Source organism: Eumetopias jubatus, unplaced genomic scaffold (assembly GCF_037043125.1).
Source record: "Eumetopias jubatus isolate StellerSeaLion01/CBP00866 unplaced genomic scaffold, mEumJub1_p1.0 scaffold_13, whole genome shotgun sequence".
Classification (NCBI taxonomy): Eukaryota; Metazoa; Chordata; class Mammalia; order Carnivora; family Otariidae; genus Eumetopias; species Eumetopias jubatus.
Genome location: NW_028274819.1, coordinates 74,356,232 through 74,377,187, shown reverse-complemented (window position 1 = coordinate 74,377,187; position 20,956 = coordinate 74,356,232). Strand labels below are relative to the sequence as shown.

The 20,956-nt window shown below is 46.6% G+C and overlaps 1 protein-coding gene across 3 annotated transcripts in view; it reads right to left on the bottom strand.

Moving 5' to 3' along the window:
- Window positions 1-20,956, bottom strand: part of FAT3 (FAT atypical cadherin 3) — a 499,470-nt gene that overhangs the window by 47,226 nt on the left and 431,288 nt on the right. For all 3 annotated transcript variants that reach the window (XM_088017597.1, XM_028119619.2, XM_028119620.2), the window contains 5 exons: window positions 9,617-10,006; window positions 6,822-7,036; window positions 6,176-6,313; window positions 5,067-5,210; window positions 2,036-2,233 (listed from right to left, as the gene is read on the bottom strand). In XM_088017597.1, coding sequence (XP_087873723.1) covers window positions 2,036-2,233; window positions 5,067-5,210; window positions 6,176-6,313; window positions 6,822-7,036; window positions 9,617-10,006 — 1,085 coding nt within the window. The remainder of the gene's footprint in view (window positions 1-2,035; window positions 2,234-5,066; window positions 5,211-6,175; window positions 6,314-6,821; window positions 7,037-9,616; window positions 10,007-20,956) is intronic.

The window sequence follows — 20,956 nt, the reverse complement described above, 5'->3', positions numbered from 1 at the left end:
ACAGGATTCTGGTATTGTGGGGATTAAAAGACACGGTGATGGCAAAGTGCTTAGCACAGGTCTGACCCCGGAAGTACTTAGTACATCAGAGTTAATGTGATCCACTATGGGAGCCAGAGATGCTGACAGGGAAAAGCCATGTAGGAGGAGAGAAGTCTAGCAAATGAGGTTGACCTTGAAGTCAAACTGTGGAGGGCCTCGAAGGACAGTGATGAGTGTGAACTTCATAGGCCAGAGGTTGCTCACTCAAATGTCAGAGAGCAGACAGGTGACAGAAAGGCATGAAGCCACTGGGTGTGAGGTGACAGATCAGTGGGCCTGTGGACTGAGCGGGACTGGAGAACCATGTTTGCTGAAGGACCCCGAGATTCAAAATCGGAGAGTATGGGCCTGGAGACCCCACGTTTTCAGGCACTGGGGAGCCACAGAGGCTCTAGCTCAGGGCAGGAGTTGGCACATCTATTCTGTAAAGGGCTAGGTAAGAAATCGTTTTAGGCTTTGGGGTTATACGATGTCTATCAACTAATCAACTATGTTTCCAGTGTGGAGGCAGCCGGAGCATATGTAAACAAACGGGTAAGGCCACATTCCAGTAAAATTTCATGTATAAAAACAGGCTGAGGGCAAGATGTGGTCCTGGGGCTGTAGCTGATCGACCCCTGGTCTAGGGGACTGATATAACCGAAGTGGAGTGATTAACCTGGGCGGGGAGGCGGGATGTATCAGAAAAGAATGAGGCTGAGGCCAGAGGAGTCACCCGGGGCTCCTGCAACAGTGAGCGTACGGGGCGGTACAGGATGAAGTGGGGAAAGGACAAAGGAAATGTCACTGATGCACGTGGGGACCTTATGAAGCCAGAAACTCAGCATGTGGTGGTAGTGTAACTTTAGGCACGAGGATGAGAAAGCTTTCTGTGGTGTTCCCGAAGTCTGAGATGCAGAATCTACTCTCTACTCCACGGGCCACACGGTGGCAGGCCGTGCTGTACAGCTTCCGAGATGGGCAGATTCCCACGGACTGAGTCCCCAGGGGTTGTGTCTGCGGATGGAAGGACGAGGCGGCAGGCAAGGAACCATACTAGCTTCTATGGGAAGGCACTAAACATCTCTCCTTGTTCTTGGTACCTATTCTGTGATCTAAAATTATTTACATAGTATCGTTGGAGGAGTGGGAGGCAACTGGAGCGTTCACTGACATGCTCAGAGCCAAAAGTCATTAATCTGGAAAGTTTCTTGGAGCACAGTTAGCCATAACTTACCCAAAGAAGTAAAGAACCCAGTGAAATGCTACCCAAATATAAATAATAATAATTATTATTACTGCTACCATTAATAATGACTTGGGTTGCCCTCTGTGGCAATTGTGAGTAAAAAAAAGTCACTTTGTCTCACAGATGGGACCCAAATCTTGGTGCGGGCAAAATTAATTCCTGGGAACTCTCTTCCTGCTCCTAGCCACACTCATTCCATAGCTGCCACTTTTGCCTCTTCGTCTTATTTCATTTTACACAGGCCACTGCTCTTGGGGAAGCTGAGATGTTGGGAGGCCATGGCCATCCGAGGGCTTGGCCCCCTCCTGCCTCCCTGGGACAACTCATCAAACTAAGGTCTCTTCAGAAGCAGAGCCCACGATACGCCTCAGTCACATTGGGACAAAGATCAGTAGCTCTGATAGGTGGAGAAATGTGGCAACTTCTACTCGGTATAGGGCAGCAAGCCTTGATCAATGAGCTGTCTCTGAGGGTCAGGTAGAAGCCCAGGAATTCAGAGAATGCAGATTCCGGCCCAGAGACTGTCTGCCTGGCACACTACAGGAATGTCCCTTCTGAACAATGATGCTTCCCTTCCTTCCTGTTCAAATTTCACACAAAGAGGCCGCTTTTATTGGTGTGAAATTGAATTTGAGATTAAAAGGGGAACATGCCTGCACGGTAATGAATTATGTTGACTCGCTCACCAAAGAAAACCCATCCAATGGGCGCAGAAACCAGCACAAGGGAAAGGTGGCCTGACGCGGCCAGAGGACGGGGCCGTACCTGGACACACAGCACGTACTCCGGGGACTCCGTGTGCCTGAAGACCACGGCGGACCGCAGGATCCCGTGCGGGTCCAAGACGAACTCCTCCTCTTCATTTCCCGACAAAATTGAGAAGGAGAAAGGAGGCCCATTGTGGAAGGAGTCTCTGTCTGTCACCACCAGCTGCAAGATGCTGGTGCCTACTGGCTTGTTTTCCTGCATGCAAAAGGATATTAAAAAGGAAGATAAAATTACACCTCTCTTCACATTGAAAAAAAACCCCATCATTACGGCTAGAAAACAGGGCATTCAGCAGAAGGGGTTCCCTGTGGTATTATCTTGTCTTCTGACAGTATGCTGGCGTCCACAGGCGTCATGCTCTGCATCCTTAGCTGCCTCCTCACAATCACCCCGTGAGACAGTGAGCTGCAGGTGAGCACAGGAGGGCCTCCCAGGAGGTGCCGGCTTCATCTTGTCCTTCACAGAATGGTAAGGCCCTGAGTTCACCTAAATGGCTCTCACCAGCCTTTTGTGAGTAGGTCGGAAACCCTCTCCGGCCAAGAAAACATCACCCTTTCGGGATGGGAAGGCACTTTGTCACACCCATCACAACACGATCACACTGAGGCCCAACGCTGTGACACAGTGTCACAACATGGAACTTTCTGGGGTGAGGGTGGGGAGACATCCTGGCAACTTCCCAGGAAGTACACAAAGGCATATGCCAGGTGGAAAATGGGCCTTTACACCTCACCCCTCAGAACACAGTTTTGCCGTGTTTCTGGAGGAAAGGGAAAGGGGGTGGACTGTTTCCCAAACTGAGAATGAAGAGAATGAAAATCCTTAAAGTCATCAGAATTTTGGGGAACGCTGATGTTATCATTCAAGCATTATTTTGCAGAACCTCTCTGCCTTTTCCCCAAAATAGAAACACAAAGGCTTTTGTCACTCCTCCTTGGGTCGAAGGTTCTCCTCACTCCGATAACGCCAAATTAAATTTCTCTGTAGCTCAGGCGAATTGGTTTTCTTGCCCCCCTCTGTTTAGACTTCAGCAAGACCACAGCTTGGGCCTGAAGTCAGTTTCATTAGTCAGGCCTGCTGATGACATCGATTCAGCATTAAATAAGTTAGGGTCAAAGAGATGGAGACCACGATACAGTGCCGTGTGGACGGGAGTCACGCACGGGGCAGGCACACTCAAGTTCTAAGTGCTGAATTCGTCTTATGAAAACCATGTGTTGGAATAAGGAAATCATCCTGGGTTGGAAAAAGGGAGGAACATTCCTTGAAGGAGAAAGAGAAAAGGACCTAAGACCTGTGATTTTGCTCCTTCTCTCAACTGGCCTTTTGGTCATCAAGGACTAGACACCGTTTCCCCCTCCCGTCAGCCACAGCACCCCCTTAGCCCAGCATAGATTTACTATTTCACGGTGACAACACACTCAGCACCACACAAAATAGAAGATTTATTGATTTGTTTGCTCACTTTATAAAGGCCATTTCCTGCACTGGAGAGAGAGAGAGGCGGAGAGAGAGAATGTGTGCCCCAGGGGTCAGCATCCAAGAAGGAAGCGAGAGAGAGAGAGAGAGAGAGAGAGAGAGAGAGAGAGTAGACAGGCCCCGGCGCTGATATGAGCCACGGTCACTGCTCATGGCTGCAGTTGTTTCTTTCACTGCTGACTTCCTGTGGTGCGTGTGAAACAGTCTGTCAAGCTGATTGATGTGTGTCATAAACCCGAATGTTGAGTAGGCAAAGCCCATTTTGTTTTGGGGCGAGCACGCAGAGGCTGGGCAAGGCAGACAGTGCCACCGTGGGAGGCAGACCAGGAGGACAGTGATCTTCGAGAAAGGAAAATGCAGGAAGGGGCAGACCCTGGGGCGGGGGCGGGGGTAGGGTGGGGGTAAGTTTGGTGGAAGCCAGAGAGGGAGAAGAAGGCAGGACTGCTGGAAAGAGCATCAGAGAGGAGAGGAAGACCGAAATACCACTGGGGAAGGAATCTGATTTCGCTAAGTGGGAGGCGAGAAGCAGAGGGGCTGCCTGCTCTCTGAGCAAGCCTCCTCTCTGGGCCTGACTTCTGGACACCTCAGCGGTGGAGGCAGGGAGCCGGCTGTAGATGGCCAGACTCACAGTCCTGATGTTATTCCAAAGAAGTCCCTCGAGAGCCCCGGCTCACTCTCACCTCTCCTTCTACCCACAAAGCCTGCAGACCCCGTGGGAGGTGATTCTGAGGCCAAACCGGATCAGGCAAGAGCTGGTGCTTGGGACTCTCTGAGGCCCCTCACAACACGTGTATCAATCCCTGTTGCCTCTAGCTCTTCCATGCCCACAGCATTCCTGGACTGGATTCCCTGACCCTCCTGGAGTTGGGAAGAAGAAGTAGCTGCCCCCCAGCACTGAGCTCATGAAACATCTTTTGAAAAAAAAATGGATGGGAAGAAGAGTCATGCCCCACCGAGAGCTGACTAACAGCCGTAAGCTACTCCATCCTGCATGTGGATCTAAAGTGCTAAACAAATTGCTTCTGGAAGATTGATTTTAATGCGTAGCAGCCCTTTCCTGATGCCCAACCTGTCTTGGACAGGTGAGACGGTTTGGAGCAATCGCCCCCCACCCCGATGACGGGACAGCATGGAGTGGCAGAAAGGCAGCCTGCCGCTGGGGTAAAAAGAGGGCGGTTTCTGCAGAAGACTGACCTGAGTTCAAATCCTCACTCTGCCACTTACCAGCTGCAGGATCGTGGGTGAGCTACTGAACCCCTCAGGCCCTCGGCTCCCTTACTGTAAAGTGGGGGCTGCCTCACCCTCCCACTTCACTGGGCTGTGGTGCATGCAAAGTGCCCGGCACTTGAAAGAACCCCACTGGCAACAGCGCTCATCAGTGGTTATCAGTCAGCTGCTGCTGTGGAAGTCAGGCTCTTGTCATCCCAGCCTCATGACGGGATGAGTTGATAAGAAAAAAAAAAAAAATGAAAAAATGATGAGTAAACCATAGCAGAGGAAGAAGGCTGAGTGTGTAAGGCCCAGTGCCTGGTGGGCGAGTTTTGCTCACCTGGATCACAGCGGTATAGTTAGCAGGCGTAAAGACTGGGCTGTTGTCATTCACGTCAGAAATGTCAATGTTGACAGTGGCCGTTGACGACATTGCAGGAATGCCGCTGTCTACTGCCTGGACCAGCAGGGAGTATCCAGACACCTGCCAAAGCACAAAGGACTGACAGTAACGAAGGGCAGCCTTTCCCTGCCGCTGCCCACACTCAGAGGAGCTGCAAGCTCGGCTGTGCTCTGCTGAAGATCAGCCACCCTCACTCTTGGTTCTCTAGATTGGGGTTTCTCAACCTCGGCACCCCCGACATGTGGGCCTGAGGTAATTCTTGGCTGCCAGGGCTGACTTGTGCCCTGTAGGATGTTTGGAGGCATGCCTGGTCTCTACCCACTAGAAGCCAATGTCATTTTCTGCCCATCTGAGACAACCAAAACTGTCCCCAAACATTGCCAAGCGTCCCCAGGAGGGGCAAACCCACCCCTGGTTAGAACCACAGCTCTTGGTCTTTGTTCAAACACAGCAGCTGTCACCCTGATCTTATTTCTCTGTTCCGATCCTTCAGAAGGTACGGGGATATACCACCTGGGAGGTTTTTCTGCTTTTCAGCACAACCACTGTGACATTTTTTCCTGTATTGAATTTTACTCTGAAGACATATATTTTTAGTCAAAACACACAATGTTTAGAAACTTAGTTTAACCTTGGCAGAGGAGGAGTTTTCTGGGTCATTCTTTCTGACCTAAATACCTTCAAATGATCCTTTTGTATCTGCACATCTAGGCCTAAAGCTGCCGATGAGACCAGGACCACAGGATGCCAATGCTGAAGGTACTTTCTTGCCTCCTTGCTTTAGGAAGGACTGAAATTCAAAGCATCCAGAAAGACACATCTTTGCTCTTTCTTTAAAACACCCATAAATAAGAAACTGCCAGTATCTATTGGCAGAAAATTCTTTCTAAGGCTTAGCCCAAATATGTCATGCTGTATTTCAGCCCATCCTATTTATTGTCGTTATTTGGAATGGAGAATCTTCTACTTTTATTCAGGGAGCCTGCATTCAATTCCAGTGAAGGGACTGGTGTCTACAGGAGGGGAACTGGCCCAAACTAGCTTACCCGTTCCCGGTCTAACTTCTTCTTAACCTTTACAAGTCCTAGGACAGGCTCCACAGCAAATTCATTGTCCCGATCTCCATTCACAATGGAAAAACGAATCTGTCCATTGGGCTGGCTATCTGCATCTTCTGCTACTAGCTTCATGGGACACAAGCAAAAAAAGAAGAAAAAAAAAGAAAGACATAAGAGACAAAGAAAAGATTTATTCTTAGGGTCCCAGGTCTTACAAATGGGCATAACTGTCCTACTGTCTGTGCGTGCGTGAGTACATGTGTGCATGTGCAGGGGGTTGGGGGGCGGATTTATTTTATCCTTAGCCACCTAATAACCTATCTAAGGTCAGAAACTGGTGAGAGTTATCATTAGAAATGTATTCCATGGTCTGTTTTGTTTTCTTGAAAAACATACACTCCAAGGAAGAAAGTAATTATTGGTCACTTATACCTTGCAATAGATGAATTTATCAGACCCTTCCAATGTACAAAAGAAGAAACAGTTGAAAGATTGGTGACTGACTAGCGTTCTTGGGGACAAAAAGACCCTGAAAAGAGAAAGTGTGACGAGAATCCAGGATAGATTTTGCTCACTTTTTCGCTCTCTTTAGGATTATGGGTCCCAGACATCTGGACCTCCCACTGGCACCTACCAAAATGACAGAGTCTCCGACCAAAGCATCTTCACTGATGACAGCGCTGTAGACATCCTGGCTGAACCTGGGAGGATTGTCATTCACATCTGTGAGGTTGATGCTGACGGTGGCCACGGCACTGAGAGCGGGTGTGCCCCCATCTTTGGCTTCCACGACCAGGAAAAACTTTTTGCATAATTCATAGTCCAGGACCTCAGAGACAGAAATACCCCCTTTGAAGAAAAATGGGAAGTTTTAGATTTGATTAGGGAAAAAAACACTGGTCAGCAGTTCCATAATCATGGAAATATTTACATCATCTCCAGCCAAGAATTGTAGATATTCAGGAATCTGTTTATTTAATGCCCCGCAGAAAGCATCTCAGAATCTGATTAATACTGTCAGTTAAAACACAGCCATCCATCAGATGCAACACTGAAGAAATAAAGTCTTTGACGGTTTCTCCAACAGTTTCTGAACTTCTCTCAAGCATCCCGAAACTCTCTGGCATCATTCGCCCATATGCTTCTAGGGAGAAGGGACAGAAACAAGCTTCCATGATAAATGTCTCCCGATGATCCCTTAATTGGACCCAGGCAGACAGAGAATGAGCTGAGATGTGGGGATGTGATTGCATGACCCCACCTCCCTGTCGGCAAGTCAATACCTGCAGACTTCGCTGATTTCAATTAACCACTTATGTGCCTTGCCAAGTTATAATGTGCTTATCTAAAACTATTACAGCACAAAGAGGGCAAAGAGCTCAGACAGCTCAAGGTACAGTGATCTAATGAAAAGGAAATACCTGGGATTAGTGGTCAAACAGAAAGTGTGAGTTGAGTGTCCGCGACTATAGGACGTGGTGTCCATGCCACAATGCGATTTAAGTTAAGCAATTAGAAAAGATGAAAACCCCTGGCTGGGTGCCACCCCTAGGAGGGGCTCTGTGAGTGCTTCTCCCTCCCACTCGATCCCTTTCTAGCGAGGTGACCCAATCCTGCACCCTGCAATTGGAAGCTGGTCATAGTCCTGCCTGCAGTGCCGTTCTCAAGGGCATTCACCTCTCTCCCCACTGGAAAACAATCATTAGGACCAAGGTCAGTATGTCACATCCATTCCCATCTCCAGACAGGCACCTTCCCTAGATGCTAAAGCTGCCCTTCTATTTAAGGTGAGAAACCAAAGTCATGCCTATGACCAGAGCCTCTTTCTCCCCATAATTAAGTTTTCTTAGCAATTACCACCCTTAGTGCTTTGTTTTGTATCCCAGTCTCGTTATCCAGTGCCAAATTTAAACAGCACTTAACCATTTCCCCATGGTGTTCATATACAATGGCCGTAACTAGACAGACCAAGTCTAACATGTATTTAAATGAGGGAAGCCCCATACATTTTAATTTGAAGTAACGACCTTAATAAATGGAGTTACTGCTAGGAGAAGATGCTAATGCAATTCTTCCATCAATATTTCCACCTTCCTAAACCTAAGGGCGGGGACCGTATCTCCTTCCCTTTTTTGCACATCCCCGCACCCAGCAGAGCAGTGCTCTATGAAGTGAGAGCGGGTATTCCAGAATCAGGAAGATCTGGGCTCAAATCCTGGATCCCCCACTGACTCTCAGTGGGCACTGGAGAACTTACTTAACGAAGCTCTGTTTTTCTCATATGGAAAAGGAGAGAAATAACTAACAATTTAATAAGAATCTGGCGTATTCACCATGTCAAGTAAATGTTGCTAATTATGATAGTTTCCTGTTCATGTTAACTGAACTGTCCAAAGGAGAATGCACCTCCTTTTGCCACCTTGCTCAGCAAGTGCATTTTCCTTGTGTGATGAGGGAACTATGTCCAACGGACAGGAAATGGGAGAGACTTACCTTTCTTATCTGAAAAATGGGCCTGCCTTTGACTATGACTATTTATAGGGGAATAGGTAAACGAAGGAGAATATCCATGAAAGTGCTTTGAACACATTAATACAAACACTATAAATACATAGTGGAAAGGTATATTTACTCTTCAAAGAATATCCAAATTTGTTTCTTGAATTACTATCTTTTTTTTATCACCATCTTTATGACCCAAAGTGCCCCCGATAGTCAACTCCCTAGTGAAAAGAAAGCCCTAGGGTTCTCTTTCTGTTCTCTTGATTTCTTTCTAGACGTGTTTTCCCTGGGTGACGCCACACTGTCCCTGAGTTTTGCAAAGGGCGTGGTGAGACACGGCAGTGTTCTGATGGAGAGTAGCGGACAGGACCCAAACACGGTGCCAGTTCCAGCCGACCGTGGTGCTGAGTTGATGAGACCTACGTGCCACCATGCACACCACTTCTCAGTGTCTACTTTGGTAGGTGACCAGAGAGTGGCAGCCTGAGCGTGGACAGGCACAGGTGCATGCTAATGTCTAGGGGCACTTCCACATACATAAACACATGATCCAGATAAAACAACACAAGATGAAACAAAGCCAAAATGGAAAAGACAGGGAAAGAAAGAGACCCTTATGCTCAGTATGCAAATACTCCTTCCTGTCCCCATCTATAAGCCACCTTGCTGCTCCTGAGTCTTCCTCCAAGACATCCTGGAGCCCACCTGGAGGTCAAGTGTTTGCCGAGTGAGCCCACAGCTAGGGGCTTTAATACTTGGCAGGGGGGCATCTGCAGAAGCAGGTGCCAGAAAGGCCCAGCCGTGAGAAGATGTGCTTCCGGTGGGAGGGAGGGAGGAGGAAAAAGAGCCCACCCAGAGGGCAGTTAGATGGAAGAGAAGCAGGATATACTGAAGCCATGAGTTCTAAGTGGGTTGCCGTGTACGCACCTGTCCTTGGGTTGATTCTAAATTGCCCTTGTTCATTCCCAGACCGGATGAGATATGTAATCTCAGCGTTGGTGCCGATATCTTTGCTGGTGGCAAAAACAGCGAGCACTTGGGTGCCTGGGGAGGTGTCCTCAGGCACGGTCACCAGGTAGTCCCTCCTCTCGAACACAGGGGGGTTGTCGTTAATGTCCAGGACGGTGATGGTGACCGTGGCAAGAGAGGACAGAGCCTGGCCGGGGCTCTGGTCGGTGGCCTGGACGCTGATGTTGTAGGAGGGCCGCTGTTCTCGGTCCAGCGGCTGCTCCAGGATGATGATGCCCGATGAGCTGTCGATGGAGAAGAAACCGTCGGCAGAGTCAGCCAGGGAGTACACCACCTTCCTGTTGATGCCTGTGGGAGATTCGAGAAGGTGAGTGACGAGAGCGTGGCTGGACGCTCTGCACTAGAATAGTACGGCTCTGCTGAATTAGGGGGCCACACACAGAAGAGCAGTGGTGACAGAAACCAACAGCTTTGGCCTTACAAAAGTTTAAAAAATGTATAACTAAATTAAATGGGAAGGAAATATTGGCAAGAAATATCATAAACAGTTGGGTATTCTTCACATATTAAAGAACACACATCTTTTAAGAAAAACTCTAAGATGCTGATAGATATGTGGGTAAAGATGTGCCACAGAAAGAGTAATACAAATTAATCCATTCCTTCAACAAATGTGTATCTGGAATTGATGAGGCAGTATTCTAGGTGCTAGAGATTTTAGCAATGGACAAGAGTCAAACATTTTTTGAGGAAATTATTACACTTAGTGGGAGTAAGCAAGAAATTAACAAACAATAAAGAGTCAGTAAAATAAATGGCATGTTACGGGGTAAAAAGGAAGAAAAATAAAGCTGTTAAGGGGGGTGGATGGGAGTATTGGGGTGGTGGGGAGAGAGAGCATGGGAGGTGGAGGGAAGGGTGGTAACTTTAAATAAAGTGATCAGGGAAGGCCTTGACATTTGCATAAAAACCCAAAGGAGGGGAGGGAGTGAACAGCGCAGATATCTGGGAGGAGAACAGGGCCAGCAGAGGGACCCACAAGGGCAGAGGTGGAAGTCCCTCTGGTGTGTTGGAGGGCACCGTCGAGAGGGCCCACGTGACCACAGTCAGGAAGAAAGAAGTGAAAGATGGTTTCCGGATGACAGCAGGCTGGGGAGCAGACCGTGTGGGGTTGTGGTGCTGAGGTGGGAAGGCAGCCGAGGGCTCTGGGGCGGGCAGTCAGGACACGGGAGTCGGATTTGAGCAGGATCACTCGGGCTGCTGGTTGCGAAGAGCCGGAGGAGCCGCGAGTGCGGAAGCCGAGACCGCTGGTGGACTCCCGCGGGAGGGCAGGCGTGGGGAAGCCGCGGCTTGCTCAGGCGCTGGCCTCCGAAGCCGTGAGACGTGGTCGGTGCCGGCCTGTTCTGAACACGGACGTGGTGAGAAAAGACTGTTTGCTGATGGTGGGGCTGGCAGGATACCGGGTGTGAGAGAGAGGATCCGGGATAACTGAGCGGCTGAAAAGAGGGAGCTGCGATCAGGTGGGATACAGGAGGACGGAGATGACAGGCCAGGAGCCCCATTTTGGACAGATTAAATTCCAGATGGGCATTTTGACACGTGAGTGGAGATTCACAGAGGGAGCTAGCACAGGAGGCTGGAGATCAAAGGAGAGGTCCACACTGAGCTATGAATGTGAGGGCTGCTGGTGCTCAGGTGCCTCGCAGCGCCAAGAGAATGGGTGAGGCCGTAAGGGAATGTACAGAGAAAAAGGAAATCCAGTGGCCAGTGAGCCTGGAGCACTCCATCAAAAAGAAGGGAGAAGATCTGCTCAGAGGGTGACCTCTAGCTCTGTGATTTAAAAAAATGCACTTACTTACCAAAAGACCATTTTACCTTGATATACACAAAAGCTAAAACATATCATCCAGGAAATGTCTACCAACAACCAACAAATTAGTGAATGATGATCAGATTGACTTCTGGTTCTGGAGATCGATACTCTTTTCATCAGAGTATCTTAGCACTTCAAAATGGTTTATGCACCCCAAATTCAGCAGGTATTAATATTTATAAGAGGCAAAAGGTAACAACTTTGTAGGCTGAAAAAGCATTATTTTGATCCTAAATGCTCTTAATGAAGACAGCCATGAATCAAGGGTCTTTAGCTGGGACCACCATGTGAAAATGCCTCTTGGGAATCATGGACTCCTAGAATGTAAACTCTTAGAGGGGAGAGCCTCAGTCTGCGTTGTTTTCCACTATAACACCTCACCATGGGGTCAGGCATTTGCAGTAATAAGAGTTAAGCACTTTATTCTCCCAATGTGTAATTTCCCTTAAGCCAAAATTCCCGCAAACCAATAAAATCATATATCTGGAGGGAATGACATAAATTGTATTATGTGGCTTTAACCAAAAGGTCAACACTGAGAGCTTGTTCTTGGTTCCATTCCAGAGAGTCCATTTTTCCAAAGTTTCATCATTTACTTTTATTTCTCTTTCAAAACAACTACCCTGTGATATATAAACATCAACTTCTGATTTTATTGGTGTGGGGATTAAAAACAAGAAGGCTTTCCTCTTCCCTTGCTGCCCCTTGACATAAGGCCCCAGAGGAGAGGTTTCAGGGATGCTTTCTGGCTCTTTGCGGGGTGGCTCCAAGATTAAATTCTTCAACAATTCCAGGGGTGAATAGACATAGGGTTGCATGAGCCCTGGCTGGGTGTCAGAGCTGGCTGTGTTGCCTCAGAAGCTGCCTTGCCTGCTTAGCTGCTCTCAGGACACCTCTCAAAGTCACAAACACAGGTTTATGGAAACACATCCGCGACTGACATTAATGCACCACACAGGTTTTCAAATCCCACACATTGCCTGCGGATTTGACCTCCATGCCCGGCATCTGGAACACCAACCACTCTCACCACTGATAAGACGGGGCAGGAAATTCCTGCAGGGTCTCTCATCTGAGCCTCTGCTGACAACTACAAGACCCACTTCGCTGAGGCGGAAACCCAGGACGGACGGATTTGCCTGCTGCCACTACTAGCATCTTCAGGCAAGCATGAGGGACAAAGTCCTGGGCTCCCCAGGCAAAGCCCCTTCAGGATTTCCAGAGATGTGCTCCCGGACATGCTGTTTCTTCAGACCCAGAGATCATTTAGGAAGCCGGGGATTTGTGACTCACTGTCCAGACGGCAGTGGCGCTCGGGACAAGCCGAGTGAGGGGAGGAAGGGGTTGGAGCTGCACACTGTTGCTGTCTGTGGCAGCAAGGCCTGAAGGGAAGGTGCCTCTCATGGCTGCCTTGTGTCTCCTTCACTGGGACAGACAGCTGGAATCTAATTAAAACTATCACCTATGTTCCCGGTCTGCCACTTTCTCTTCCAGCCCTATTCAGAGGCACCGGGCTTTGCTCCCATCCCCAAGCAGAAGATGCTGTGTTCTCCCAGCTTCCTGCTCAGCAGGCTAGCCTTGTGGTTGGAGCACTGCGTTTACAAGGCTGACATTAATCAGCCACACAAAGACCACAGCTCCCCTCTGGGCAGAGTCTGTTAATTTAAATTCGGTGACAGAGTTTTTCTGTTTTACCACAGCAGAAAACTATCCCCTCCCCTGCCCCCCACCGCCACCAAGTTGCTGACCCAAACTCCCCCCACCCCACTTCCCATACATTTTGCTTCTGACAGTATATTGGGCATTCACACCAGGAGGAACTGGGAGATTTATTGTTTCCTTCTCCTTTCTGTTACCAATCAGGCTGATATGGAAGCGAGACCAGAAAAGGGGGAGGGGGGAAAAAAAAACCCTCAAACCTACAAACCTGCTAAATGGCATCACTTATGATTTGGCAGCTCTCAAGAAAAGAGCAGAATATATTTTTGGAATATATTATAATTCCCATTTAGACCCAGTTGCAATGGATTTCAATGATTTCTAGAAATAAAGTCCGATGGGTAAATGCCAATTTGGAGGCAGAACTTTTGGCGTAGCACTTGGATCTTTGCTGTGTTACCAGGTGATGGGTGCTATCTTTGTTAAATGAATGCAGGTCATGTCACTAAAGAGGTAACTTTCTACCCAAGGGCGTATGATAAATGCCATGCTTCAAATCACCATCCCTTTGCTATATTCCCCAGCAGAAAAGATGAACCCGAGTAGAAAACTTGCTTGCTAATTGGTCTAATGCTCTTACTGCATGTCACCATGTGTTATATTAAGGTATAACATTAATCTATCATTTTGTGTCTGTGTTTTTAAGTATGTAATTCTCTTCTCCAATTTGAGCCTAATTTAATGAGGACAGAGCTACTTAGCTTCTCAAAATGCTGAAATGACAGGTTACCAAGAGAAGTATGACTTTCATTGCAAGTGAAGTTTCTGCATGTTAACTGTGGCAAATGCAGCAGGCAGGTCTTCAGAGGATAAAAATCAAGGAAAAGGAATGATTAAAATCCTGATTTGCTCAAAGGAAGTAAGAGGTAGTGGCATTTTGTGGGGTGGGTTGGAGGGAAAAAATAGCACATAAAAATTCCCAGTCTGGGAATGCTATGAAACTGTGGGCGGGGGTGGCCAAAGGTATCTATGTTCCCTTCCTTGGAAGGTTTCTAAATGGAGGTTAGTTTCCTCCAAATTCAGCCAAATGGAAAGACAGACCTTTTGGGCATGGGACAGCACATAAAAGTCAAAGTTGTGAAAGCTTTCAAATAAAGGCAGTGGGGTCCGGTTCTGGAAGGAGATCTTGCCTCTGGCCCACGGTTTGCCCAAACTATACAAGTGTACTTGGGCAGGTCACTTAACTTCTTCCCTGGGTCTCAGGTCTCTTCATTTTAAAAATGACAGAACCCGGGTCAGCTGAGGCCCAAGACGATCTTCCAGATTGTGCTTCATGTCCAAATTAAACCAAGAGAGCTAGTTTCATTTATATTTCCAAAAGATCATCCCCCACCCTCAAAATGCTCATTAAGTTGCCAGGCTTGGGCATATGTGGGCTTCATCACCAAAGTCCAAAGTAAGCCTCATCATGATGAGCTACTGGAATCTTCTGGATGGGAGGAAAACTTAGCACAGCCATTCATACCATTCAGTTAAGTGTTCAGAGTTCACATATACGGCTTAGAGCAAGGCTTTATTACCTCAGTGAGAAATAACTCACTGTTGGATCATTCCCAGGGATCTAACCCAGTGTCAGAAGAACTCAGCTTTATGTTTGAGATTGTTAAAGGTGTTAGAATCAGCACCAAAACTGAATGGCAAGAACAGTCAAACGCAGCAAGTACACAGATTTTTGTAACCTGGAAAAAATGTTTTCTGCTCTCCTCCTAACACCAAGCTCTCTAAGCTTAAGGAAACTGCAAGAGCTCTGTTATGTCTGCTTTGGGGTTTTAGGTTGGCGGCTGCTATGACTCTGTCAGGGCCTTGTTGGTGACATTCACGCTCATACCACCCCCAGCAAATGCACAGCATCTGGCCTCTAGGTGGCCCAGTAAAAATGGGGGCTCTGCTCAATTCCTATAAACTGGCTTTTATAAAGGGATTTGAATTCCTATGGAATAGATATCTGGGGAAGAAATGATCTGAAACAGTCTCAACAATCAGACTCTAGTAACCCTCTTAATTTTGGTTCTCATCACTTATTTTTTTTTTTTATCAACTTTACTGCTACCCTGAGGTGTCATAATTTATGTATCATCACAGGAAGACATTTTTAAGTGTCCAGCTCATAAATTCTGACACATGTATACCCCCATGGAACCATGGCCCTCATTGGCATCTAGAACAGTTCTATCACCCCTGAAAGTTCCTTCATGTCCCATTTCGGTCAGTCCCCAAATCCCACACCCCAGGCAATCTAGTAACTTGGTTTTGAACCAACACTTTTCCTGCTTTTGTTAATGCCTATTCATCAGTGCCAGAAATCCCACAAGTATATTTAATTTTCACAGTCTTTATGGCCCAGACTTGGTGACTAAGGCACGCTCTTATTTAAGCTAGAAGGATTATCCTTTGAAGAAAAATGATAAACAAAGTTTTGTTTCTTGAGTACGTCATTGCATTCTTTTGTGACGGCCTTATCCTTAAAAGACAGTAGTGACTTCTGAGAAGTTTCTCACAGGAGACACTGGACATGACCCTTCCATTTTATAAGGTTTTGCCAAGTGCCACCTGTTTGACTACTCTGGGCACTGCTCTGAGGGGAAGGGGACACAAAAGACACCATCTCTAAACCTAGGAGTGTTAACAACTTGATGAGGAATTATTTAAACTAGACCATTTAGAGTTTCCTGCATGTCTGCCCTCAGTTTCTGTCTCCCATCTGAATCAGAATGGTGGGTTCTTTTGATTCTGCCTTGGAGACATCTCTTGATGTCTTGTGGCCAGGTCTCACCGCCAGGTGAGGCTCCCCTCACTCTCACCTAGACTGTTGCAAGAGACTCCTGATGGCAAACTGCCTCACTTTCCCATCCTGGCCAAACCCAACCAGAGGTTAGCTCCTAAAACTCTTGATCCAGTTTTGCCTCAGCTGCTCAAAATAGTCACTGACTTCTTTTTAGGAGAATGTTTTTTTATTTAAAGATTTTATTTATTTGAGAGAGAGAGAGAGAAATAACAAGAAATAACGAGAGAGAGCACGAGCAGGGAGGAGAGGGAGAAGCAGGCTCCCCGCTGACAGGGAGCCCAATGTGGGACTCGATCGCAGGACCCTGGGATCATGACCTGAGCTGAAGGCTGATGCTCAACCGACTGAGGCACCCAGGCGCCTTGACTGCTCAGGTCTTATAGTCAGAGGTAGAGATGTTTGAGGATGGCTTTCCAATCCTTTGCCCTTTAGTCTCAGCCACCCTTTGAGCGTCATCTCCTGCTCCTTCCATTGTGTGCTGTCTACCCTGGCTACCCCTGAAGACTCCACACACACTTACCTCTCCAGGCCTCTGCTCATGCCTGTTCTTGTACTCAGAATGTTCTCTTCCCCTCCTTCCCTTGTCAAAATCCTACAAAGTCTTTGTAGGGTCTCCTCTGGACAGCTTCCTTCATTTCCCCAGTTACTCCTTTCTCTGTGCTCCCTTAACAGGATTTTTATAGTATCATTAGTTACGTCCTCTGTTCCACTTGATTAATGTAGCTTTTAGGCAGAGGGATTGTGTCTTCTGATTTCTGTAGCTCAGTGCTGAGTCCAGGGCCCCGCACACAGTTAGAAAGCAATGAACACTGAACTGCAGAAGGAGCAACCAGGGGACCAAAGGAAGAGTATGAGCTAACACAACACATGTAGGTGATATGCACACTGCACATAATGCCCACTGCAAATACATGTGTTAAAGAACTGAAGAACCCCAAAAGGGCACAACATGGAGAAGTCGGGAAGATTTAATATTAAAAATGTACTGGGTGGCTCAGTCAGTTAAGCATCCAACTCTTGATTTCAGCTCAAGTTATGATCTCAGGGTTGTGAGATCGAGCCCTGTGTTGGGCTCCACACTCAGTGGGGGGTTGAGTCTGCTTGAGATTCTCTCTCTCCCTCTGCCCCTCCCCTGTGCTTGCTCTCATGCGTGTGTGCACACACACACCCTTTCTCTCTCTAAAATAAATAAATAAATAAAATCTTTAAAAATGTACAGGAAACATTCACAGATATATAAAAAACTGTGGGGCGCCTGAGTGGCTCAGACAGTTAAGCGTCTGCCTTTGGCTCAGGTCATCCCTGCTCCATGGGAAGCCTGCTTCTTCCTCTCCTTCTGCTTGCTGCTTCCCCTGCTTGTACACACACTCTCTCTCTCTGTCAAAAATAAATAAAATCTTAAAAAAAACTGTTGCTAAATGGATATTTGTATTTATGAATAAAATTGGTAACTGCCCAATTTTCCAAGAATGAGGACTGGTTGAATAAGTTATAGTACATTCATATCACAGAATACTATATATGTCACCATGTAAAAGTGTAAAAGAATATATAGTGACACAGAAATATGTTTGTGAGCCAGTGAAAAAAAGAGGTTACAAAACAATATCTGGTTTTTGAGTCCATTTTTGTAAAGAAAAAATGTGGAAGGGACTTCATCCAAATGGCAACAGTGGTTAGAATTGACTTGTTTTTCCTTTTGCCTATCTTTCTAGGTTTTATATAGTGGACATAGATCACGTTTCTAGCAAGTGAAAGGACTATTATAAAAATCGCGTAATGGAAAATTTATTGCCAATTTGGGGAGCAGTCAAATTTCCGAGTTATTTTCCAGGCCAGTTTAATTCTCAACATACATGCCATTTGAAGTAACTGTAGAAAAGAATATTTATATATTGTATGAGCATTCTTTTTCTGGATATTTCCATTTCTCATTTTTTTCTTGTGCTCCTAAAGACTCTGACTTTATTTAGAAAATATTTTTTTTGTCAAGGTTTCATATAACATTATTTCAAGTGATACATTGTTTTGAACTATTTTGTATCCTTAAATTAAGCTGTGGAAGAAAATGGTTAGCCTCAAATCTCCTTTCATTATCTGCTGGAGGCAAGTAAAATCCCATTACAGCGAAAGACCTCAAACTGACCGCTTTTTTCTATCTTTAAAATTAAGGCCTTCAGATAATAGAAAATAAAAGAAAGTTGCCTTTAGGAGGTCCATAGAATTGCAATTACTTTTCAAGTTGGACTTTAGACTCTGATTATTTCCGTTTCAAGTGCCTTTTACAAGTTTTTCACTGGGTGATGACTAACCCTGGAGCATCTCCCCAGGCAAAATACCAACTGTGGGGTCAGGAATCCTGGAGCTTTTTGATTCCTCAAAAAGGACAGAAGGCAGCCCCGGTCACAGAGTTGGGGAGATGCTCCGCTGGGCAGCACTGGCAATATGATTATGAGGTTCTATGACAGATAAAAATGCAGGGCCCATTGTTTTAAAAAAAGTTGTGAAGTTCAGCATAATCCCAGCAGAGAGTTAAACCAACATGGTGCCCTTCTAAGCAAGGGGCCTATACACCTGCAAAGGCTGCACTCCCCTATAGCAAGCCCTGCTGGTGTGTGACACCACCTTCCATGATACCTCAAAGACTGCAACTCATCTGGACATAAACCCTCTCAACCATTTATGGCTTGGCAGTTTGCTAAGCCCGGGAGAGTCAAGTGTAGGTAGAATTCATCAAAGTACTCAAAACTCCACCTTTTTGGTGCATAGAACTTTTGTGCTGGACTACGCAGCAATAATACTAAAAACATTTCCTAAGTGGGTCGTTATGTATGACCACTGGATCAATCATTCATCTATCCAATAATTCACTTCCATCCAATAAATCCTCACAGGACCCCCACCACATCGCAGACACTGGGGATGCACAGAAGAATCACAGCCCTTCAATGTCCCCCATCCCTCAGGAGACAAACATGGATCTAGTTGATTATTGGAGAGGGACAGCCAAAGGACATTTCCCAGGGAAGGAAACAACTCAGTTGAGTCTAGAAGGAAAGGTGGGAGTTGTCAGGGGTACCAAGGTGGAAAAGTGATGAGAAGAAGGGGCATTTCTGTGATGCTAACACAAATGAAGTAAAGAATGATGATATTGGGTGCTCGGAGAAGGGCAAAGTGTTCAGTATTGCTAAATAAATTTAGAAGGGCAGGAGCTAAAGCTGTCTATTTTCAGGACCACTAGCAAATTACCAAAGCTGTTATAAACAGTTAGTGCTAGAGTAAGTGAAAAGTTGGGTGTAAGTGAAAAATTGGGTGTAAGTGAAAAGTTGGGCGTAAGTGAATGGACGAATTAGCAGAGAGAGAAGAAGGAAGACTGGAGGAGTAGGATGAAGAGGCTGTCCAAGTGGGAAGCATTTTGTAATATGTGAGAAGTTATTTAAAGAGCTCCCCACAGATGATGGATAACATAATTGCACCTGTCGAGGAGGCTTCACAGGGTGAAATGATAGTGAGTATCCTGTGGCAAAGCTGATGAACACACTCCACTGAGGCTCAACATACCCTGCAGAGGCAAGAAGCCAAAGCAGGGGGTCCATGGTGTCTGCACAAAATGCCCAGCCATAGGTGGAAATTCCCCAGGACACCAGCACTCCCGTAAACCCATCCTCCGAGTTGCTGCATGTTGGATCAGGACTGACCCACGGAGGAGCTCAGAAGCTGTTAACCAACCTCGTGGCACCCAGGAGCGAAGCAGTGTGTGAATGGGTGAGTGAGTGGGAATGAATCACTACTATCAACTGTTAGAAATCAGAATTCCCTGCATGTAGGGGGCGGTGCTAAAACCCTTCACTAAGATATTCTTTTCTGGAAGGAATTAGCTGTTTTGTTTGTTTTGATCCCCTACTTGGAAGAAATTGATTTTATTTTATTATTTATTCATTTATTTTTTTAAAAAGAGAGCATCTGTGAGCGGGGGTGGGTGGAGGGGCAGAGAGAGAAGGAGAGAGAGAGAATCTTAAGCAGGCTCCCTGCACAGGTTCCTGACACAGGGCTCGATTGATTCTCATGCTCCCATGATACTGAGCTGAAATCAAGAGTTGGATGCTTAACTGACTGAACCACCCAGGCGCCCCTGGAAGAAACTGGATTTTTAAAAAGCATAATAATGATAACAACTTATACGTGGCAAGTGCAAAGGCTTCTAAACCAGGCAAGGCATCACATTCAAAATGAGGGGAAAAAAATGTTTATCGAGCCCTACCCCAGTCTTTCTGAATCAGATTTTGGGGATGGAGCACTCGCCTGTCTTATCTATTTTTGTCTGTTTATTTTTAAAAACTCCCAAAGGGATTCTAATGCACAGCCAGGACTGATAACCAGTTTGTCTGATTCTTGTGCATTATTTTTCCTCTGGTGTTGGGTCCTGGAATTTGGGAGGGGGTAGTTCGTAGGGCTCTAATCAACTGAAGGGATCTTAATTTCTTAGGCATAGAGGGTCATTTCATGTTCCCAGAATAAGCCCTGTGTGACAGAAAGCACTCACATTCTCCCCAGTGGACACGGAGAGAGTAATCTCCAGCATCTGAAGCTTCCTCCATGGGGGAGTCCAGGATCTGTGAGTGAAAGCCCACATACGCACTAGACATGACGTTAGGAGTTAACGTGGAATGTCTCATGTTGTTCTCCCAACAACTTAACAGTTCAGCAGACAGGTATGGCACATGTATCGGGTGGGTGGTCCATGCCAGTGCTGGCGACACAGAAGGCTGGTGACCCAGCCCTCCAAGAACTCATGGTCTGGTGGGAAAACAAGGAATTTGTATCTCCATTTTTCCAGGGAGGAAGTGGAGTTCAAAAGGGCCGGGAAACTTATTTAAGGTGAGACAGTTAGTAGAGGCCGGAACTGGAATATTTAATCTGG